This window comes from Pelecanus crispus, chromosome 7, assembly GCF_030463565.1.
Source record: "Pelecanus crispus isolate bPelCri1 chromosome 7, bPelCri1.pri, whole genome shotgun sequence".
In the NCBI taxonomy this organism is placed as follows: domain Eukaryota; kingdom Metazoa; phylum Chordata; class Aves; order Pelecaniformes; family Pelecanidae; genus Pelecanus; species Pelecanus crispus.
The window spans coordinates 35,429,537-35,449,517 of NC_134649.1; the positions used below are offsets into that span (position 1 = coordinate 35,429,537).

At 37.1% G+C, this 19,981-nt stretch overlaps 1 protein-coding gene across 1 annotated transcript in view; it reads left to right on the forward strand.

The window, feature by feature from the left end:
- Positions 1–2,154: 2,154 nt before the first annotated feature.
- The window catches only part of CACNA2D3 (calcium voltage-gated channel auxiliary subunit alpha2delta 3), a 480,096-nt gene continuing 462,269 nt past the window's right edge, over positions 2,155–19,981 (forward strand). The window contains exons 1-2 of the mRNA XM_075713919.1: positions 2,155–2,273; positions 2,887–2,968. Of these exons, the coding sequence (XP_075570034.1) occupies positions 2,155–2,273; positions 2,887–2,968 (201 nt within the window). The remainder of the gene's footprint in view (positions 2,274–2,886; positions 2,969–19,981) is intronic.

Sequence of the window (19,981 nt, forward strand, 5' to 3'; positions counted from 1 at the left end):
AGCATTCGTGTTTCGTTCCTTGTTTTGAAAAGATGCTATTGTTTCTATAATATGTTCAAAGGGGCACATAATTCATTATATACGGTTATTCAGCCATGTGCATGTTTACATTTCTGCCTGTAGGTAGGCTGAACACCTGGTGACATGGCAGCATATTTAAAACACTGCTTAGAAAATCCACAGTAACAGCACAGATAATAGGACTTTCAAAATGGTTGATTAATCCACAAAATAAGTGTCCCTTTTAACAAAACTTTCATTATTGCCTTCATATGAAGGTAATAGTACAGACAGAAATATGATCTATTTACTGTTCCTGGTGGGGATGGCCAGTGGGTGGTGAAAGTTGCAGTGTACCATGCTACTCTGTTCTATACAGTTTTCCTAAGGTAGTCTTTCTATCTTTAAACTTCTAGTTTCTTCTGAGAAAGCAGAAAGCTTTTATCAGCCAGGTGTTGAATAGAGGTTTTGCTATTTAAAGCAAACTGTTCAGTGCTCTGAGCAGTTATCTGTTAATGTGGAAAAAAAAATACAGGTACTACATATCTAGCTTCAAGACAGAAAACGTTAAACAAGAGAAGAATAATATACAAAGGCAGAGTGAATATTTTGGGGTGTTAATTCTAACTCCAGAGGGAAGAAACGAGAATTTTGGAGCGGGTACTGGGGCTATATTGTATGATGCAAGGATGACTCAGCCCATGCTCAGATCATCTCCAGGTCTTGCCATACTTATCTACATTAAAGTTCAATTGCTATTTTAAGTCTGTGCATTTAGTGGAGAAGAAGGTGAGAAACAAGCAGGGGGAGAGGAATAAAATGAAAAGGAGGGAGGGTAGATTTTAAAGCACAACACCAACAAAAATACCTGGACCGATCCCTCCTGCTCCTCATGCTGCTCTCTCCGTGGAGGAGCTGGTAATCCTGTGTTTGCTATATCAAAGAGATTCATCTACGAGCACAAATTAATAATTTATTCATCAGCTCGAGTCAGTTAGCCCGCATTGATTTACTTATGCTGCATTTCTTTTCATTCATAAGCCTTTGCTAGTCCCGATCTCTCGGGTAGTGACTCTCTGCAGCGCTCAGGCGTGGGAGGAAGCAGCAAACGTGCCTTTATGCACAAGGGCGTGCTATATATGACTCAATTAAATGTGCGAGCCTGACCTAAACCCGGGGCTCGCTCCGGGAAGCCGCTGCTCCAGCTCGTCAGCGATGCTGCCTCGGCGGGGATCGCTCCTCTCCTCCGTCCGTCTGTCTGTGCCCTCCTCAGTGCGGCTCCGCGGCCGGGATGCTGGGCGCTCTCGGCGCAAAGGGCTGAGCTCCGTCCATCCGTCGCCTCTCCGGGCTGTGTGACAGATGCTTGTCATGCAGCGGTGCCCTGCCTGAATTGGCAGGGTCTCCGGTGGGTGTGCACGGCCCCCCACCCCCCGCCCCTGCCAGCCCTGCTGAGCCCTCCCTAGCTCAGCCCCCGGCAATGTGCAGCGCTCTCTTCTCGCCTTCCTGGAAGGGCTCAACTACACTTTCAGCTCCTCCAGACTTTCTCTGCTTTTGCCATACAGAGGCACCCTCCCTCTGGTCCAGCTCCTCCTGTGCCTGCCTCTGTCTCCGCGCTATCCCATTAAAAGGCTGCTGCTCCTGCTCCACTGAACCAGTGCGTTGGCTGACTTGATCTGGGATGAAGGCTGGAGGTTACCGGCGAGGGAAAGGCGATCTCTAGGCAGCTTTCCATTTGCAAAGTGAGCAGTAATTGCAAGACGACAGCCTCCCCACTTGGAATCAATAGTCTGCTTTCTTGCTGCTAAGGGCACTTTGGAGCAGCAATAGGTCACTGAAGTAACTCCAGCACACTGCTGACTGCGGAGTTGTAAAGAACTACATGCAAGTGGCTGCAGTAGTGCTGGAAAACGCTTTGCTGTTACCAGGGACACAATAGTTTTCAAGTCATTAGAGCTTCGCTTCTGGTCCTCTCCTTCCATTACACAGAGAAGGGTCATTCTTTGGAGGGATGAGGATGGAGCTGTGATTTCTTCCAGTGTTGTTCTAGTGGAGGGGGTAAGGGTGGGGAAAGAGGCTTTAGAAGCAAAACCCCGCTGCTGCTGAATTCAGTTTTACTTTAATTTCCCCAAATCTTCCCAGGCACAGAGAGGCACAATGCCAGAGAATCTGAATCTTCTTCGGGCTTTTGGGGGAGTTTTCTTTGTCTTCTGGACAGCTTTTAATACAGCCTTAGTGGATGTGGTTGGATCGGAGCAGCAGATCCCCTTGTCTGTGTAAGTGCTTTCATGCTATTGCTCTCAGGACCATGTTGAAGGATGAGAACTCGCCTGCTCAAGTTCTTATATTTTTATATTACAGACATTTGACTGTTCAAGGCACCTTTGCTCCTCTGTCAGCTGTGTTTAAAGTGGTAGTCTCTAATGTGCTCAGTGCTACTTTAATTTTGTTGTAGAAGCATATGTTGGCGGAGTACGTGGCCACAGAGTCTTAAGTGCTTGTATTTACTGAAGTTGATGCTGTTGTGTTAACTCCTTCTCATGTGAGCATTGATCATTAAGAACTGTTCTGCCATTTTATCTGCTGCTTTCCTTTCAAGGGATGTATGTTATATTGTGCCAAAGCATGTTTCTGTACAAGTTGATTCTTTAAATATAAACCGTGCAGGTTGGGTAGTTTCATATCAGAGGCCTTACCTTAGTACAGCATCTAGTTTGTGCTTATACTTGAACAGCTTCGCTAATCTTTTGCTGTGCTTAGGTTCCTTAGTGAGCTCTTTAATGCAAAATTGCTAGGATCCTTCTGAGTGCAGCTGAAGCTCTTACAGTCTGTGTTGCTTGCTCTGACATGTGTATTACATTTCTTCCTGTCTCTCATTTTTCTTCACAGTGTAAAGCTCTGGGCCTCAGCATTTGGTGGGGAGATCAAATCTATTGCAGCCAAGTACTCAGGTTCCCAGCTCCTGCAGAAGGTAAGGATCTCTTCAGTTGTAATAAGGAAGGTCTTACAGAGAAAATGGAGGCAGATTTAATTTTTTAAATGAACAGGAAAGCAGTGCTGTACTTGCTTTGGTCCAAGATCTATTTTTGTATTGCATACTACTCCCTGATGACTCTTTGCATTGCACTGCGCTATCTGGAGAGTCCTTGATTAAACTGATATTTTTCTTTTTGGATGATTTTTTGTTATCATTAGAAAGTAAACTCCAACACTTCTATTTCTTGAAGTCTAGGCTTCAGCCTACATTGCGGGCATTTAATCTGGTTGCTGCACTGTGATGATGATGTTTCTGTGTAGAAGCAGCTGCTTCTTACGAAAAATGTTAACTTCATTCAAGGAGAAGAATTAGTGCATATTGTATTATTTTCACCCTGTGCTGTATGTTGCAATTCACTGTATCAGGAGAAGGCGGTTGCACTGTTGTTTGTCATCTCTGCAGTTTTTACAATCCCATTATTCCCCCAATCATCTCAACCCAGTGCTGGGATGTATTACATCATTACAGATAAGAGGAATGAATGTGGTTATCTTCTTGCTCAGCTGCACAGCTGGGTAATAAGCTAGTGAAGTATTGCAAAAACTTGAGAAATCGGTATAAGTCTACATAATTGGGGCAGAGAGTAAAGAGAAAGCAGATTTGAGTATTAGGTATGTATTAAGGACTGTGTCTACTCTAATTTAAATATGTAACCTATAGGAAAGTTCTGTATTGTAGAAAATTTATTTTTATAGCAGTTGCTGGAAAAAAAAAAGAGACTACAAGGAATATGTTAAAGATTTTAAGACTGTGATTTTGCAGCATTTAATATATGATCCTCAAAATGCAATATGGAAATGGGAAAACATAGAGACATTCACTGACTGCAGAGACACGCATTCAACCCATATGTTAAATTTCTGCTGTTATTTTAGATGTGATTTTTGGTTCCAAGTAACATGGTTTGTTTGTTGGGGTTTTTTTTGTTTGTTTGTTTGTTTTTTCTTGTCTGATTACGGAGGAAATTATTCCTTGAGTTTATAGCACTTATTTTGAAAGGCTTGTATAAGTGTGAAATTATGTAACGGACAGTACATGTAGCAGTTCAAATAAAAAGCTTATGCTATCCATGTAAAATGAAAGCAACTGACTTAATGATTACTAAAGGCATATGAGTTCCTTAGCAGTATCTGTCTTTTCAGTGTTGTATACCCCGGACTGCAAAACAAGAACTTCACTAAGCTAAAATACAGAACTATTAAGAACAAAAATGTTTGAGGTTTCTTACTACTTTTTAAGGCCATTAAATGGCTTCATTTCAATATATTGGGCAAACTTGTAATCTGAAAATCTGGACATTCAGTATTTATTATACTTCTGGCTCACATTCTTTAAAGTCTGTGTAGTCTTATATCATCACATTTTTGTATGAACTCTTAAATTTATAAAGCAGATGGCCCTTTCAGTTTTGATTAGTATCTAATCAAGTATTATTAAAAGGCTTTAATTTTTTTATTGGGCCATAACAAACAGGTACCTTTATTTAACTTTGGAACTGTTCCATGCACAGCCATTTTTGCACTAAAATGGCTTTAAAAATTAAATCTACCAAATGCAGATAGTCCAAAATTTGCTAGAAAAATATGGAATATACTGTGTTTTGCAATCGTGCTAAAATCCACAAAGAATCAGTATGAGATCCTTAATTGTTCTTCTCTTCCTCCATAGTAGATACTGCTGTCATCCCTTCTGTAATATATTTCTTTTTCTCTGAAGTATCAAGATTTCTTTCTATTGGTTGTTATAATTGTAGATAATTGGAAGCTATTCATTTTACCTTTTCATCAGCATCCTTTCTATTTCACTAACAAATCTGTGCTCCTGTTTTTGAAGGTGGACAGTGTATGTTCATTCCAAGCTATTTTGTTTTTGTTTCTTGCTTTTGTTATGTTATTTCATTATGGAATGAAAGAGGAAAGACAAAATGCAGATTTGACAGGTATTTAGACCATTTTTATTCCTTTGTCACATCCCCTATTTTTTTCTTTTTTTTCCCCCCTTCTCATTATGGTATTTTTGGGAAACCTCTGTTGCTTTTTATTTTTATTCAGAAGTCCAAGTGTCTCTGTCCTTTTAAGCTTGCTATTTCTTGCTGTTGATTGTGGCAAATGAGCCTGGATGACAGATGACTTTAACATGCATCTTTCTGTATTGTTATGAAGTATATTTCTTTTGTAAACTTGTGTGAATAAAAACATGCCAAACTTCAAGATTTGCAAGTATGTTCAACATGCAAAGTCACTGGCAGAAGTTGTCATAACAATTAAGGAAGTGATAGCACAGTAGGTCTCTAAATGCAAACGTCTTTCTCTGCCCCCCGCCTCCCCACTAGCCAGGCACCAAGAATCCATTTGGTATTTATTGTGAGCTCTGGGTGATCAGAGTCAATGTCTTTTTAAAGTCAAGATTCCCCTTTTAGAAGCAGTGCAACTTCCATTATTACTGGAAGAATCCACATTTTCTGATTATGAATTAAGCATCGTTAAACAAATGAAGATATAAAATGTGCGTATAATTATGTATCTGGGCAGTATAGATTTCTCAATTATGAACCGCTTCATAGGGCCATTTAGTTTAATAAAGGCTTGCCAAATGAAAAATTAATGTAAAGGTTAGTTGATTCATTTTGTTAGCATATATAGTGAGCACTACTTTCAAAGGAATGCGTTTGAAATCAAAGCATGATTGACACTCTCCTGCCCAAATGTTTTGCACATTGAGTCATTTGACCCATACTAAAAATTCGTTGAGCAAATGAAGTTATGCAAGATACTCAGTAAAGCAAAACTTTGCCACATTATAGCTGTGAATAGTGATTTAGTTATTACAATTCTTAAGTCTTGCTGTACTATGAACATGAAATGAATAACCAGCATTGCTGTCCGCTTGAGTTTCAAAAAGATGCATAAGAATATTTTTGTCATTTTTTTGAAACTATGTATTTTTTTAAAAAACACTGCTTGCCTTATCTTAATTGAATGTTCTATTATTTTATTGCATTCTGATAATCTTATCCAAGTATGTTGTTACGCCTCCTAAGAGTATATGGGATATATGATTGTCCCTGAAATTGACCTTAGGTGAAATACAGACACTATAAATAGCTCAGAAAATAATAATAATAATAACAGTTCAGTAAATAATTTCAGAAATGATGATGAGCTTTTAAGCAAAATTAGCACTTAAATGTAGCATTTTATTGTTCTACTACTTGCTTTCAAAGTGAAGGAAGACCGTTCAGTGTTCAAAAAACCATACAGAAGAAAACAGGACAATATTATTCCTAAGTTATCAGATTTATGGGGGTTTTACAGCTGTCATAGATTTGGCAGCATACAAGAAGCTGCTTGGTGCTGTAGAGACATGCATACTCTTCACCTGGTTGGCAAATGCTGCTGGGGACTAAAAATTGATTGAAATTTTAATTGTCTCAAAGGTGCTTATGTTTTTTTCCTTGGTCTTTGAAAAGACATCGGCCTTATTTGAATCTTAACAATTCTTTAAACTTTTTTTTTCTTTTAAAGAAACACTCTGATTATGTTTAGCGAGTACTGTAGTAAATGTGAGAGTGTTGCCCACTGGCAAAGCCAGACTTTAAGTATAGGATGCAAAGCAAGGGTTAGGTGCCAGGAAGATACTCACTTCAGCTGCTACGATGAGAATTTTTGAGGAACAGATTTTGGGGAATGCTACTGTTCACATTATGGTGTCCATAATAATAATGTGTTTTCAGTTCCATGGTGTTGCAAAATAATAGTAGTAATAAAATGAAAGCAAAAAATGCAGGTAATGTGCCTTCTGTTAACGTTAAAAATAATTGTTGCTACACAGTAAAGTTTTTTCTAGTATCAATGAAGTGTCTGATTCTCTAAAAATGCAGGGTGGTCCATGCTTTCTTAGACTTCTTTTGGAGGGATGTGTTTTTGGTTTGTCTGTTGTTGGTTTTTTTTGTTTTTTTTTTTTAAATATTCTGAGCTTTGATAATTCTTGATTTGGTCCTGAATAGTCGATAATATTTTATTGCAAATGTAGGAATGTTTTCTCACTGAAAGGAAACTTTTATTTATTGGTTCTGCCATAAAGATTTCTTACTGAAGACAAGCTTGTTTAAGGCTATCTCAGATTTTTCTTATGTAAGTCGTCTGAGTTTTCACTGTTATGTAAGCACTGACTGCCATGGTCTCAAGCAGCCTGTAGTCTGCATCTGCCTACTCCTTTCAACAAATTCTTCATTGTGTTAGGAGTTCTCAAATCATTGTGTTTTCTCAAAGCAGGTTCTTCAATCGGTATAGCATTCCTATTTTTAAAGTTTCAGAATTGCATTTTGTCTTACTGACTAGATTTGGTGCTGTATCTTGTTAGTTTCTTACAACTATGGAAAATGGCAGTGCAAAACTAATGTAACAGGGTGATTTAGATCAATTAGCATTCAGCTGGTGTATCTGATTCATGCAGTACATCTATCTTTAGTTTTAAATCGCATAATAGTGACTTAAATTCTTAGAGAAGTGTAGTCCAATCATCTTGACATTAATTGCTTTTCTTTTATTCAGCCTTATGTTGGTTTAGGTCTTTGTAGGCTGTTTCTTCTTTGCTCAAGACACTGTAACTTCTGCTTTGAAGGAAGGGTCAGTAAGATTGAGACATGCAGTTTAAGTTGCAGACATGGATTGGCTTCTTGGATATCAATTTAAACTTTTGCCAGCTGAACAATTTTAAAACTGCAAAAATATTACTGATTATTTTTTTTGTATCAAAAATAGGAGAAAAATGATCAAAAACTGAAGACATATGACTATGAAAAAAAAAACCCCCAAACCAACCCAAAACCCACCCCAAAAACCCCAAAACGCGAATTCAAAAAACCACCAGCCAGGTAAACAGTATAGAGCTTACCAAAAGCTCTATTCAGAGTTAATTCATTATAATTCAGACTCCTGAAATCTGGATTATGTAAAATGTGTCTCCTAGCACTGAATTAAACTCAAGCATTAGAAAATAAAAGAAATATGCATCTGAGAATCTTAAATCACTTTAATTCTAATGATTAATGCAAATGATGTTTTGAAACTTGCAGAGCTTCAACCTCCATCCCCTTTAATTCTTACAGACCTTTGGGCTACGTAAATCACAGAGTTATTCTCCGTGCCGAACTAGTTACAGAACATTTCAGTGTGCTTGGTGAAGTATTTAATGTTGTTATCTGCACACATAAAGGTAAAATCTCTTTTGGTTAGATACTTTAATTTTTCTTTGTTCAAGAAAAAAAAAATTCATATGCTACTAATGTATTAGGTGGAAAAATCTGCTGGGTCCAATACTAATTTTCTGGTAGCATATTGATCTGTAGAGGAAAATATCACAGTGCTATCAAACTTCCAATAGTGTGGTCTCTCTTTCTCAGTAACAGAGAATAATTTTTTCCTTCTTTCTTGTAACGAAGGTCTGCCTTCTCTGAAGGTATTGGAAATTTTCTTTGCATTCAGTGACGTTAGAACTGCATCTTGAATGATCTATGGTCTTACTCTCATCTCCGGTTTGAATGTTATGGCAGGAGTAATAATTTCTTGGTGTTGGTAATGTTTTTAATATGTAGTCTAAATCAGCCTGAATATAAATCATTATGTTTTATATTTCTCTTTAACTAAAAGGAAAGCCCTATTTTAAACCACAGTGAATTCATGCTCTTCTGCCATCAGCACTCTATATTTTGTCGTATTTTCTGTGTCTTTCTGGGTTTTGCAAGCACAGCATGATCCTCTTTCTTGTGTTATTGAAAGTAAATATGTTCTATTGTTAATACATAATAGAAATATGAAATGGCTTCAGTAGGTTTATGATACATGCATTACACTTTCAATAATGTCTCTTAATATGGAAATTGAGTGGACAATCCAGCTGGAAAACATCAGATCTTGAAAGGAAACGAGTGCTAATTCCTTTGCTTAATGCATTTATGGTTGTTTGTTTTCACGTCCTGTATTGGAAAATGCTTACATTTCAAGGTTAGAAGAACCAGTCTCCATGCAAATTATCTTGACAGTGAAGGTACGTAGAGCCATGAATAGATGCCGCATTGTAGTGGTGATTCACTTTTAAGCAACTGCTAATCAATACTCTACACTTTCAAATGTCATTACTGTTCTGTAGGGTACAATTTTTTGTTGCTGATAATAAGTGGTTACACATTGTACAACACAAATTATATATTGATAGGATAGATTGTATTTTAGGTTGCTGTAGAAGCTTCAATGAAAGGTCTTAGTGAAATACTTTGATTAATATGTTGTTCTCATGAAGTTCCATTTTGCTTTTTCTGTGTATAACGTTTTTGCAAAATTATGTGGACATTTTTGTGAGCCTATTTAGCATCTGCCCAGTTCATTTGTAAAGCTTAAGTACTCTTTTAGAGTGAATGACAAAATCATTGCAAGATTTGTATTTCATGTTTTGTTTTGGTTTGGTTTTTTTTTTTTTTGTTAGCATAGTTGGAGAGAAGTTGGGAAGGGTCTTGAAAGCCTTTCCAGAAGTGACGAATTCCAGGGACAGTACTTTCTGAATGTATCCTGCCCTCAGATCTCCTAGGACTTTACAGATGGAGTTATCCATCTTATAGTTGATAACTACTGCACTGTTTCTGAGGATGATGATATAAGATGCGAGGAGATTGTGATTGGTCAAGAGAGACAGACTAGTTCACATAGGAGTGTACAGATGTTACAACCAGCATATAAAATTTAATCTGGGAATAAAATAGTAGACAGTAGAATACAGAGCACAGGAATTAAGCTGTCATAAATCCCTCCTGTATAAGAGAGTTGGTCTTTAGCAGGGTCTTAACAGTAGCTGGAGCATCTTGGATTGCTTTAACAAGCTTGACTTGAGTTGACAGTAGATAGAAGTCAAGTTTAGAAGCAAATAATTTGTTTAGCTAGATAAAAATAAGGCTATTTCATCAATGGTGCTCTTTGAGAATGAAGGGAGAAACAGATTTGAATTTATAATGAAGTTAGTGTTAGGTGCATAACTGTATGTTTGAAATTATCTGGATTCAAATCTTGGACAAGCCTGGTGGTGGGGTGTTCGTGTTTTAAATGTATCTTCAAAATAGGAATGCCTGAGCAACACCCAGTGCCAGGCAATTTTCAGGAAGGAGATGGTGGTTGAGGAGGTGAAGATGTAGTGGAAGACAGAAATACTTAATATGCTTTGCTGGATGCTTTGTATAGGAATACGATTTTCATTTCATGCACATGAGGTTCAAGTTTATTTCCTGGAAGATCCCTAACACAGGAAAAATGCATTTTTTCCAGAAGAGTCTCTCAAAATGATGAGAGAAAACAGATTACCCTAGCAAGAGTTTTGGAGGCAGAGATGGGCAGAATTGTTGCTTCTGCTCCTAGACTAATTTATGTAAGTAGACATTTGTAATCTTGTGTAGATGCCTTCAGAGACACTGAACTCTTGCACTAGGTTCCTGTTGTACTTGAGATTTCCTGTTTGCTGGGAACACAAATCAGTTTTCTGTTGTGTTGCTTTTCACACTGATTCCTTTTGCATCTACACTACAAGCAAGAGGTTTTCTCTCTCCTCTCTCGATTCTTTTTTTGCCCTGTCAACTCCACCCATCATAACCCATTATGGATGTGTCAAGACACTGATTCACAGACATTGCCAGCAGAGGAAGTCACAGACTCCAGGTGTTCTTGCTGCTTTTTGGTATCTGCAGCTATTGTGAATATACTGAGGGGATGAGGAATGTTTTACCCTCAAAGATTCATCTGATCTGATATATTTTACCTGCTCCCCATTTCTGCCACATTTTCTGGTAAAATGGCTGATGTGGCTGTCTTTAATCTCTGCAGAGAGCTGAGAACTGACTGGGAACCTCATTTATGATAAAGCATATGTCAAATCCATATTTATGAGACTGAGTTTCTACAGTTTAGAACATTTCTAAAGGTAAGATACTTAGGTCACATAAACAGGGGGAGACGACCAGTCCTGAATTCCAAAAAAACCTTTCAATGTCTGATGCAAACAGGTATGCTGTGTGAAAGAGACAATAACCTTCAAATAAATGAGAAAAGTGGAGGGGAGAAAAGAAACCCAAATTAAACACAAAAAGTGTATTTCCTTTTGTACTGAGGAGGAAAGTGTGGAGACATGTAAATGGGGCAGGAGAGAGGGAAGAGAGGAAGAAGAAACTGTCTATTCCACTAGACAGTGATTTAGTGCCATGGGCCAAGCTGTGACTGAGCAAAGCTAGTAAAAACTTGAAAGAAAATATGGCAACATTCTTCACATGCAGAAAACCAGGGAGAAGAATAAATGTGTTCTCTATATCCATGGTAGATGAAGAAGAACTGGTCTTTAAACACAAGCATTAGTTTTTCCTACTATCAAAAACTCACCCCCACCCTCCACCCTGAGAGAAAACACTGGAATAGCGTGGAACTCTTGCAGGGTGGCTTTTCACAACAGGTTACCTGCCATTATGTAGATCTCGTTAAACTGCCTTATGTTAGGAAGATGAGCTACATAATCCTTTCTTTTGGGGTTTGGTGGGGTTTTTTTTATTATTTTGGACTATAAGCAATGAAAGTGATTGTATTTCTTCTTTGATGTCTATATCTATGCACTGTAAGCTTTGTGTCTCCTTAAGACACAGCTGGGGAATCCCTCAACTTTCAGAGCAGAAACAGGTCATTGTTGCTGTACAGGTTGGCCAGGTTGGCTGAACGCTTGCTTTCTCCCTGCCCCCCATAAGCATACAATCAAATGATCTCATTAAAATATATGTCTTTTTACTCTAGAAGGATAAATATATTAAATATAACAGATTAAAGTTGTGAGCAGTCTTCATCTATTTGACTTGCAGTTCAACAACCACATGGTAAGACTTCAGCAGGGTTAGCTTTTCAAGATGTCCCAACGTGTTCTTATGTTATGTGTAACTACGAATTAGATAGGTAATAGAGCTTCACTAGGGCTTGTAAGACAGTGTGATGTTCCACTGAGAGAGGAGGAAATGGTTGATTAGAGGTAAACTCCTGTTTTATTCCTTATGTACCTGCCACATATTCTAGTGCTTTGCTATCTAGGAAAGTTTGTTCTTAACTTTTCTTACTCTCGAGAAGAGTTCTTCCTAAGCACTACTGATGCTGAATTTTTGCTTTTTTAGGTAGAGCCTGTTTGGTTGGTTTGATAGAGTCATCAAGGCATAAAGGTTCTGGCAATGACTCTTAAACAGAAAAATGTTTGACAGGTGGTTGTTTCTAGCCATTTGTTCTATCTGTCAAGATTCCTGAAAGAACTGTAAAGAGTTAAAGCAATACATTTCATTAAGGTGACCAAAACAATTTCTATAATATTAGAAGGCATTCTCTTTGTCAGAGCACTTGCTCCTACTCCTGTTTTGCTTTTGCCTTCCTTAATTTGACATGTTGTTTTATTGTTGTCTTTGTCTCTCCCTGTCTTCCTCTTTCTGAACCACCTTATTTATCTTATATTTGAATCTTTCTGTTCTAAAATGGGCAGATGTTCTAGAGAGAAATGTTTTCTTCCAAGGCTGATGCCAAATGTTTTGCATAAATCAGTTTGCAGTGCAGGAGGCACTTAAAGATAGCTATTACTATTTATCCTTCAGACTGGATTATGAGATCTTAGAGCACCCAACTTAAGGAAGTAAAAGATGCAAGAAAAAGTTGTTCTTGGGTACATTGACAAAACAAATCATATGGTGATCTAATCTAGTTCATAAGATTGGGGATATGAGAAGTATGTGTCTATAATTCAGTGTATCAGGAATTAACATGTAGATCCTGTCGATTGTTCATTAGTTAGCTTGGTTATATGTATGACTGACAGTAGTTTCCTCATTGAAGCTTTGCTCTTAGTTTTTAGGAAAGAGTGGAAATTACTTTTTGAGCTTGTAGTATCCTCATGAAATGTTTTCCTTTGTACTGAAAATATGGAGTTGACAGGCTTCCCTGAATTTTGTGCAGGTGGCAGATTATATATAATGTTAACACTGTTCCTCTGTAATGTGCAAGCTGAGTAGATCTCCTCTGATTAATGTTCTTCTGAATACAGCAATACTGAGTTTAAAAATTCTAATTGTACTCTTATAACTGAGACTCTTGTGTTTGGCAGTAATGACTCAGCAAAACTGGTTCTGGAAAAAACCCTCATCTTCCCCCTTTGCACAACTGTCTTACTCTCTTCCACTATGGAACTCTGTTTTCAATAGTTTCTGGAATTGTAGAATAATTAATTCTGGAAGAAGATTTAGAAGGTCTTTTAACTCAACTTCCTGCTCAAAGGGAGGTTAATGCTGAAATCGGCACAGATTTCTTGGGGCTTTGTTGCGTCTGATCTTCAGAACCTTCAAGGACAGTGATACCACAACCATTTTTGTTCCAACCATTGACTCTACTCTGGATGAAAAGTTACTTACTTAAGCTGGAACTTCCCATTTCAATTTATGACTGCTGTCTGTCACTTCTACCATGCACCTCCATAAATAGCCTTGGTTCATCTTCTCCGTAACCTCCTCGTAGGTATTGAAAAGCCTGACACTTCATCATGGCAGGCCTCTCTTAGGCCCCAGTCATAGACAATATTATACCACTTTTTAGTTGCTTCGTCAGGACTCAGCACTTTCTTTTCTGACCCATTATTTTAAAATAGTTTGCGCTAACATTACAGGCTCTCAAACTGAACTCTTTGCTGTTTAATATTCAGGTGGGCTTTTTTCCACAGACATTCCTGTTCTCACAATAGGAGTATGTAACTGTTCTCATAATTGCAAAGCCTCAAGAGTAATTTCTACTCAGTTGATTGCATGAATTGGAGAAGTTTGCTTTGGTTTTTTTTTAATTTGTCATGGTAACACAGGAATTTCCCTTCTAATCCAGGGCTAAACCAAAACCTTTAGCTACCAGTTGCTTTATTAGCCATTTTCTTTTACTATCTTTATCAGCCACAGTATCTTAAGTGAACTTAGTGTTGTACAGAACTAATTTGTCACCTGGTAGAAGGTTTTATGTCTTATCATCTGTTTTTACTTTAAATTATTCTACAGTAGCTGGCAAGGACCTTCTTTGTATTTTATACACAAACAAGGATTTGACTTGCTTTCCTAAAAAGCAGGAGTCAAAATTATGCAGTCATAGTATCTCTAGCCTGTTAGATAAAAGCACTATGAGAATGCTATTTGGAAGGCATTATGAAAACTTTGGTCAGGGCCATAGCATATAGTGTTGCTATTGTTCCTCTAGGTCATATTTTAATATTTGGCTATTCAATATACTCCCAAGATTTTGTGTCAAGCTATCTAAGTTGCTAATTTTCAAGACACAAAAAGAGGATCTACGTACAACGGGTATTAAAATTTGATGTGTTGGGAACACATCATTGGTCACAAAATCAGATAATTATCTTTTATCTTCTAAAGTGACAAAGCCTCAAAGATGAAAAGCAGGAATATTCAAACTTCAGCTTTACCTTGAAGCTAAATGACTATCTTTATGACAGCTGTGCAGAATGTATGACTGCCGAGCTGTTTGTACATGATGCTATCGTATTACATTAATAGAAATTTTCACTGATAATGAAAACTGGTAGGAGGCTAAGAGTAAAGCTTTAGGTTATGACTTGCAGCCGTTGACTATCTGCATCCAACAGATTTATTACCCCCTACGCACATCGTGCCTTTTACAATATATTCTGCCATTTCTTTGACAAAGTACAACAAGAAAGATGATATTATAGATGGCATGATACAAAAAAATCTGAGTGCTCGCTTCACACTTCAGACTTCCACCTATCATTACCAACTGCAATGCAATTTCTCAGTAAAAGTAGAGATGAGTTCTGACATCCCCCTGGAACTTTCCATGAAAAACATTGCGGGGGTGGGGGGAGGAATATGAAAGAAAATGGAGGATTTCTGTTGGTCAACTGGGATTTTAATTTTCCTATTAAAACCAAGGCAGCAGACTGTGATTCAGATATATCTGGCTTCTTATCCTAGGTCTGTGATAACTTTCTTGATGGTCTGCTTAGGCCATGTAAACTTAGTGGCCAAAACTTGGTGAAGCTCTTAAGCATTATATTAACTTAACCTGTAATGTCACACATACAAATCCGGCACTTGTGGTGGTGGTAGGCTTTCATCCAGAATGCCAGAAGCCTTGAATTGAAAGTTAAAACTGCAAGCAGGATTCCCCAACCCCACCCCCGTTAATGGAGGCACATTTGCCTAACTTTTCCATGTAAAATGGGCCTAGTAATGATGCCTTTTTCCTTAAATTTCTAAACTTCGAAATTATTTGGATCAGGAGCAACACTTTTTGTAGAGTGTTTAGCATATGGAGAGGATCAGGTGGTGAAGAACAGCACTATAGCATATGGATATGGAAGTAAAGCAAAGTACATGGAATGGATCAGCTCTGAGAGCTACAAAGCATTAATTTTAACACACTTTTTAAATAAAACTTCTTTCACTACTGAACAGATAAATGGTATCCTGTAGCAGTCCTGAATAACTCCAAAATTGATAGAAACCCTCTTATTTCTTCTGTTGATACTTGGTATCTGTAGTTGGCAATAAATCTCCATATGGCATTGAGCTGGCAAGTGAAATTGAACCCTTTCTTGTCAGAGAATTAATTCTTCCTATGCTTTGAATACTAAGTGATACACTATGCTGATATTAGAGAGTAATTTTCTGTTTTGCAAACATTTTCTTCTTTCCCTTATACATTTTTCCCCCCCACCCTCATACTTCTTTCTTATTATCCATTTCCCACATAACTACAGTTCTGCACTTTTTTTTAATCTAGATCCTTCAGACTGACCTTTTCTGATTTTCTTCCAAGTGAGATCCAACCAATAAGACTCATTACAGAGTCAAATTCATAAATGTCAAATGCAGTTAAATTGGAAATCAAACAATTTTCTTTATCCTTTTATGGGTAGCTGATTATTTCTGTCTGTATAGCAATTACCATAGCAATTTATTTTCTATGTGTACTTTCTCTGTCCTCCTCTGTGCTCCCACTTGTTTATAGCCATTGCTTTTTTCCTCTGGAAATTTTTACTATTACTGTATTTTTTCAGTGCCTTGAGCGGATGTAATCATAATGCTGCAGTGAGGATCTGGTCAGCTGGAGAAAAATATGCAGAAGTAAAATGAGTAATGGCTTAATAACACTTTAATACATAAGAATGGGGGAAGGTTATGCAAATACAAGTGCCATTCTCAAAATTATCTTTTCATTAAGTTATGATGTTTGAACCTTTAAAAGGAAAAATAAATACATTAGAATCTAGTGGTGCACCTTACACATTGTGAACATCATTGGAAAGAGGTTATTATTTCCCCAGTAACAGCCACTATACTTTAGTTGTACCTTGGATGGCGTCTTCAGGAAGAGGGGGGTGTGAAGGGAGATAGGATTCCCTCCAAAATTAAATGGAAATCTTTTGTCATAGCAGGCGAGGCAAGTTTACAGCGTCTTTCTGACAATATAAATTGCAGGGAGGAGTCAGTATCAGGAAGCTACTGCAGTCTGTTTAAAAGCAGCTAAAGGTGAGAACAGGGACAGGTAAAGGTAATAAGAGTAATGGAATGCATTGGGAGGAAAGAAGCAGAACGACTGAAGAGTGTTATTTTTTCCTCTGTAGTTTAGTACAATTGGAGAATACATTTGTATGAATTCAGTCAATATCTGTATTCTGGTGATTATTTTTGACAAATCTATTAAATGAATAGTTTTTGTATTAAAAATATATAAGCCACAGTCAGAAAGTCAAGTTTGCTGTTTTTGAAATGCATGAATACCACATGATTTCAAAACTTTTGCCAAAATCTAAAATTAAGAGGAAATTATATGGTAAGAAATTTAAATTTCAATTCAGGAAAGGCATCTGAAATTAAACCGAGTATTAGTAATGACATAATTCTGACTTTTGTACTTGGTTTCCCAGATACTTAAAATTTGAATGCTTTAACATTTTTTTAAAAATTTGATGTTTGCTCTGCTGAAGTCCTTTATCCTCTACAGCCCCAGTGTAATGGGAATAGAGTACAACTACATTTGTAATTTGGCACTAATCCTGTCCAGTCCACCTTAAGCATGTTATTAATGTAAATATATGTTTGTTCAGTAGAACTTCCTCAGCATTACAAGACATCTGGGGAATCTTGTCTGAAAAAGGATGGTAGAAAACAGCACTATATGTGGGATTGGGACCTATACTTATGTGTTGGAATAATTCAGATCTTAGTGTGTAGAATTATTCATATTTATCTGATTGCACGCTGTTTATTTATCTTGGTTTATAAATATACAGGAGTCGTATAACAGAAAACTCTAATTATTCTGAACATAATTTGTCAGACAAAACCAGCTGCTAACTCAGCTCTTCTCCAGAATATTCAGTAAAATGCATAACCCAAAAAATAGTGTCTTGAAAACGACAAAATTCCCTTTCTTCACACAAATCCTCTGTGCCTGTCGGATATCTTCCTCTCAAGAGTCTAGTAAAAACCTATGGCTTTCTGGTGTGACTAGAAGGACAACAAATCCAGGCAAACTGTACTGTGGCTTGCATTGCTTGAACTTCACTCTTAGGACAAGTCTAATTCAGCAGAGATGATCCTTTCACATCTTAGTTACTGGTTGAAATGTCAATGTTTGGCTAGTTGGTGCAATCATTACATTGAATTAAATAATGCTCCTTCTGCTTTAGAAGCCTCCAAAAAACCTAGTCCTGGTTTTGCCCCTGACCTGTTGATTCACCTTGTGCAAATCAATTCTGATATATGTCTGATTCCATATTTATAAAGATGTGGAAAATTATACTTATTGTCTAATAAAGAAGTTTTGATGACAGCTTGTGTGTAAAACTTGCTTTTGTGGGGTGGTTTTTATGGTGTGCTGGTTTTAGTTTTGTGGTTTTTATTTTGTTTTGAATACAATGACAGCAAATATCATATACTAGCATGTATTGATGAATGATTGACCTAATTTACTGAACAGGTAATTTTTCTGTAACCTCCTATATAGTAGCAGTGCTGTCGAAAGAGAACAGTCTTGGAGTCTGGATAATATAGCATCTGTTTCCAAAGGCTTAGGAATGTGAATTAAAACAAGATGTGTGCAGGATTAACATTATTATTTCAGTCTCATTTAGGAGTAAACTAATTACCACAACATTTGAATTCACATCAGTTCAGGAGCAACTGAGGCAAATGCAGATGGGAGTTACTTTGCTTTTTAAGATGAATGGCACCTCTGTTAGTAGTCTTGTGCCTGAAATAAGGTCATTTTTGGTAACAATATGCATGTTTTTAATGAAAAGTACTTGCATAAAATGTTGGTTAGCTCAAATATTGTAAAAGAATAGCTGCACTGGCTGTCTAGGGCTAAAACGACTGCTGATGAGAAATTATGTAAAGAAGAAAACTGAGGAAAAGAATTGCTGCTGGACTGGCAGCTAGTTAAGCTACATGGAAGTAAAAAAAATAGTTTCCACATATCTAGGATATATGAGTAGGTCTGTATCTACTATGATGGTATGCCACCTTGCAAGCCTTTAAACCAGTACTTAGAATGCTGACTATTGTATAAATTGCAAAAGGATTGGATCTGCAATCTGGAAGTTTTCTTTTATATTCGCAATAGTCATACACAGTAATGAGACTGTTATCTGTAATGAGACTGTATTCTGTTGGAAAAGAGGTGTAGAATGTTTGAGGGTGCAATGTTCTTTAGACTGGAAAAATGTTATGGTTTAAATACGAAGAGTAATTATAAATCTCCTTGATGGCTTCACATTAAGTCAAGTTGTAATTTATTTTAACTGCAAAAGTGTATGTACTTTGCCAATTTTTACTTTGTCTCCTTGGTGGGTAGGAGGTTAGAATTGAAAGATGGCTTTTGTTTCCTTGTTTAATTGCCTAAAAAGAAAAGTAACTGGAATAGAATGCCATTTCTTGTAGGTGTACAATAAAATAAGATTCTCTCACCTAGTGATTTTAATACATGCACTCCCTAGTTCTTCTGTTCACTCCCTTCCAGAGGAGCTGGTGATCCTTTTGTGGCACTAGCTCTTCTCCTTCATTATGTCATGTATGAGGAATTGTTTTGTTCCTTTTTAATATGAGTGGCTTGATATACAGCATATCTTCTGCCTTAAGCATTTACTTTTCTTCTCCTTTCTGATACTTTCTCATTTCCTTCCACCCCCCACCCCCAATCCTCTGTCCTCACTTCAGATTTCTGGCATTACTTGATAACTAGCTTTTTCAGAATACAGCTTTTCTTAATCCTGTTTTCAGATTTACTCCTATATATTAACTTCAAGAAATTATATATACGTACATATGTTTAGTAAAGCCATATTGATGAGTTCCATTCCATTAATACCTTCTCAGCTTTCTGAAATATCCCAATATCTATCTCTTAAGAAATACTTGGACTGATGATCTTAGAGATCCTTTCCAACCTTAATGATTCCTAGTTTTTACTTTCATTAAAAAATAATCTAGCCAACAAGCCAGGAAATATAAATTACTACTCTTAATTGGTTTAGTGGTGGACTTGGTAGCGTTAGGTTAATGGTTGGACTGGATGATCTTAAAGGTCTTTTCCAATCTAAATGATTCTATGATTCTATGCTGTCTAACCTTGAGGTACATGGACCTCTCTATCTCTACCAGTCTTACTCTACCTCTTAAACGCCTCTTGCTTTTGACTACGTTTAGTCTAGAACTCCTCCTTGGTTGTAGAATGAGATCTGGTTTGCAAAGTGTAAATGAGTCTCTGTTTGTTCATAGTGAATCTTTTTCCATTCTGTTGCCCTAAATTCATTCTGTAATCTCTAGTGCCCCACTGATACTTCCAGACAAAGGAAATTGTGGAAAAAGTAGTAAAA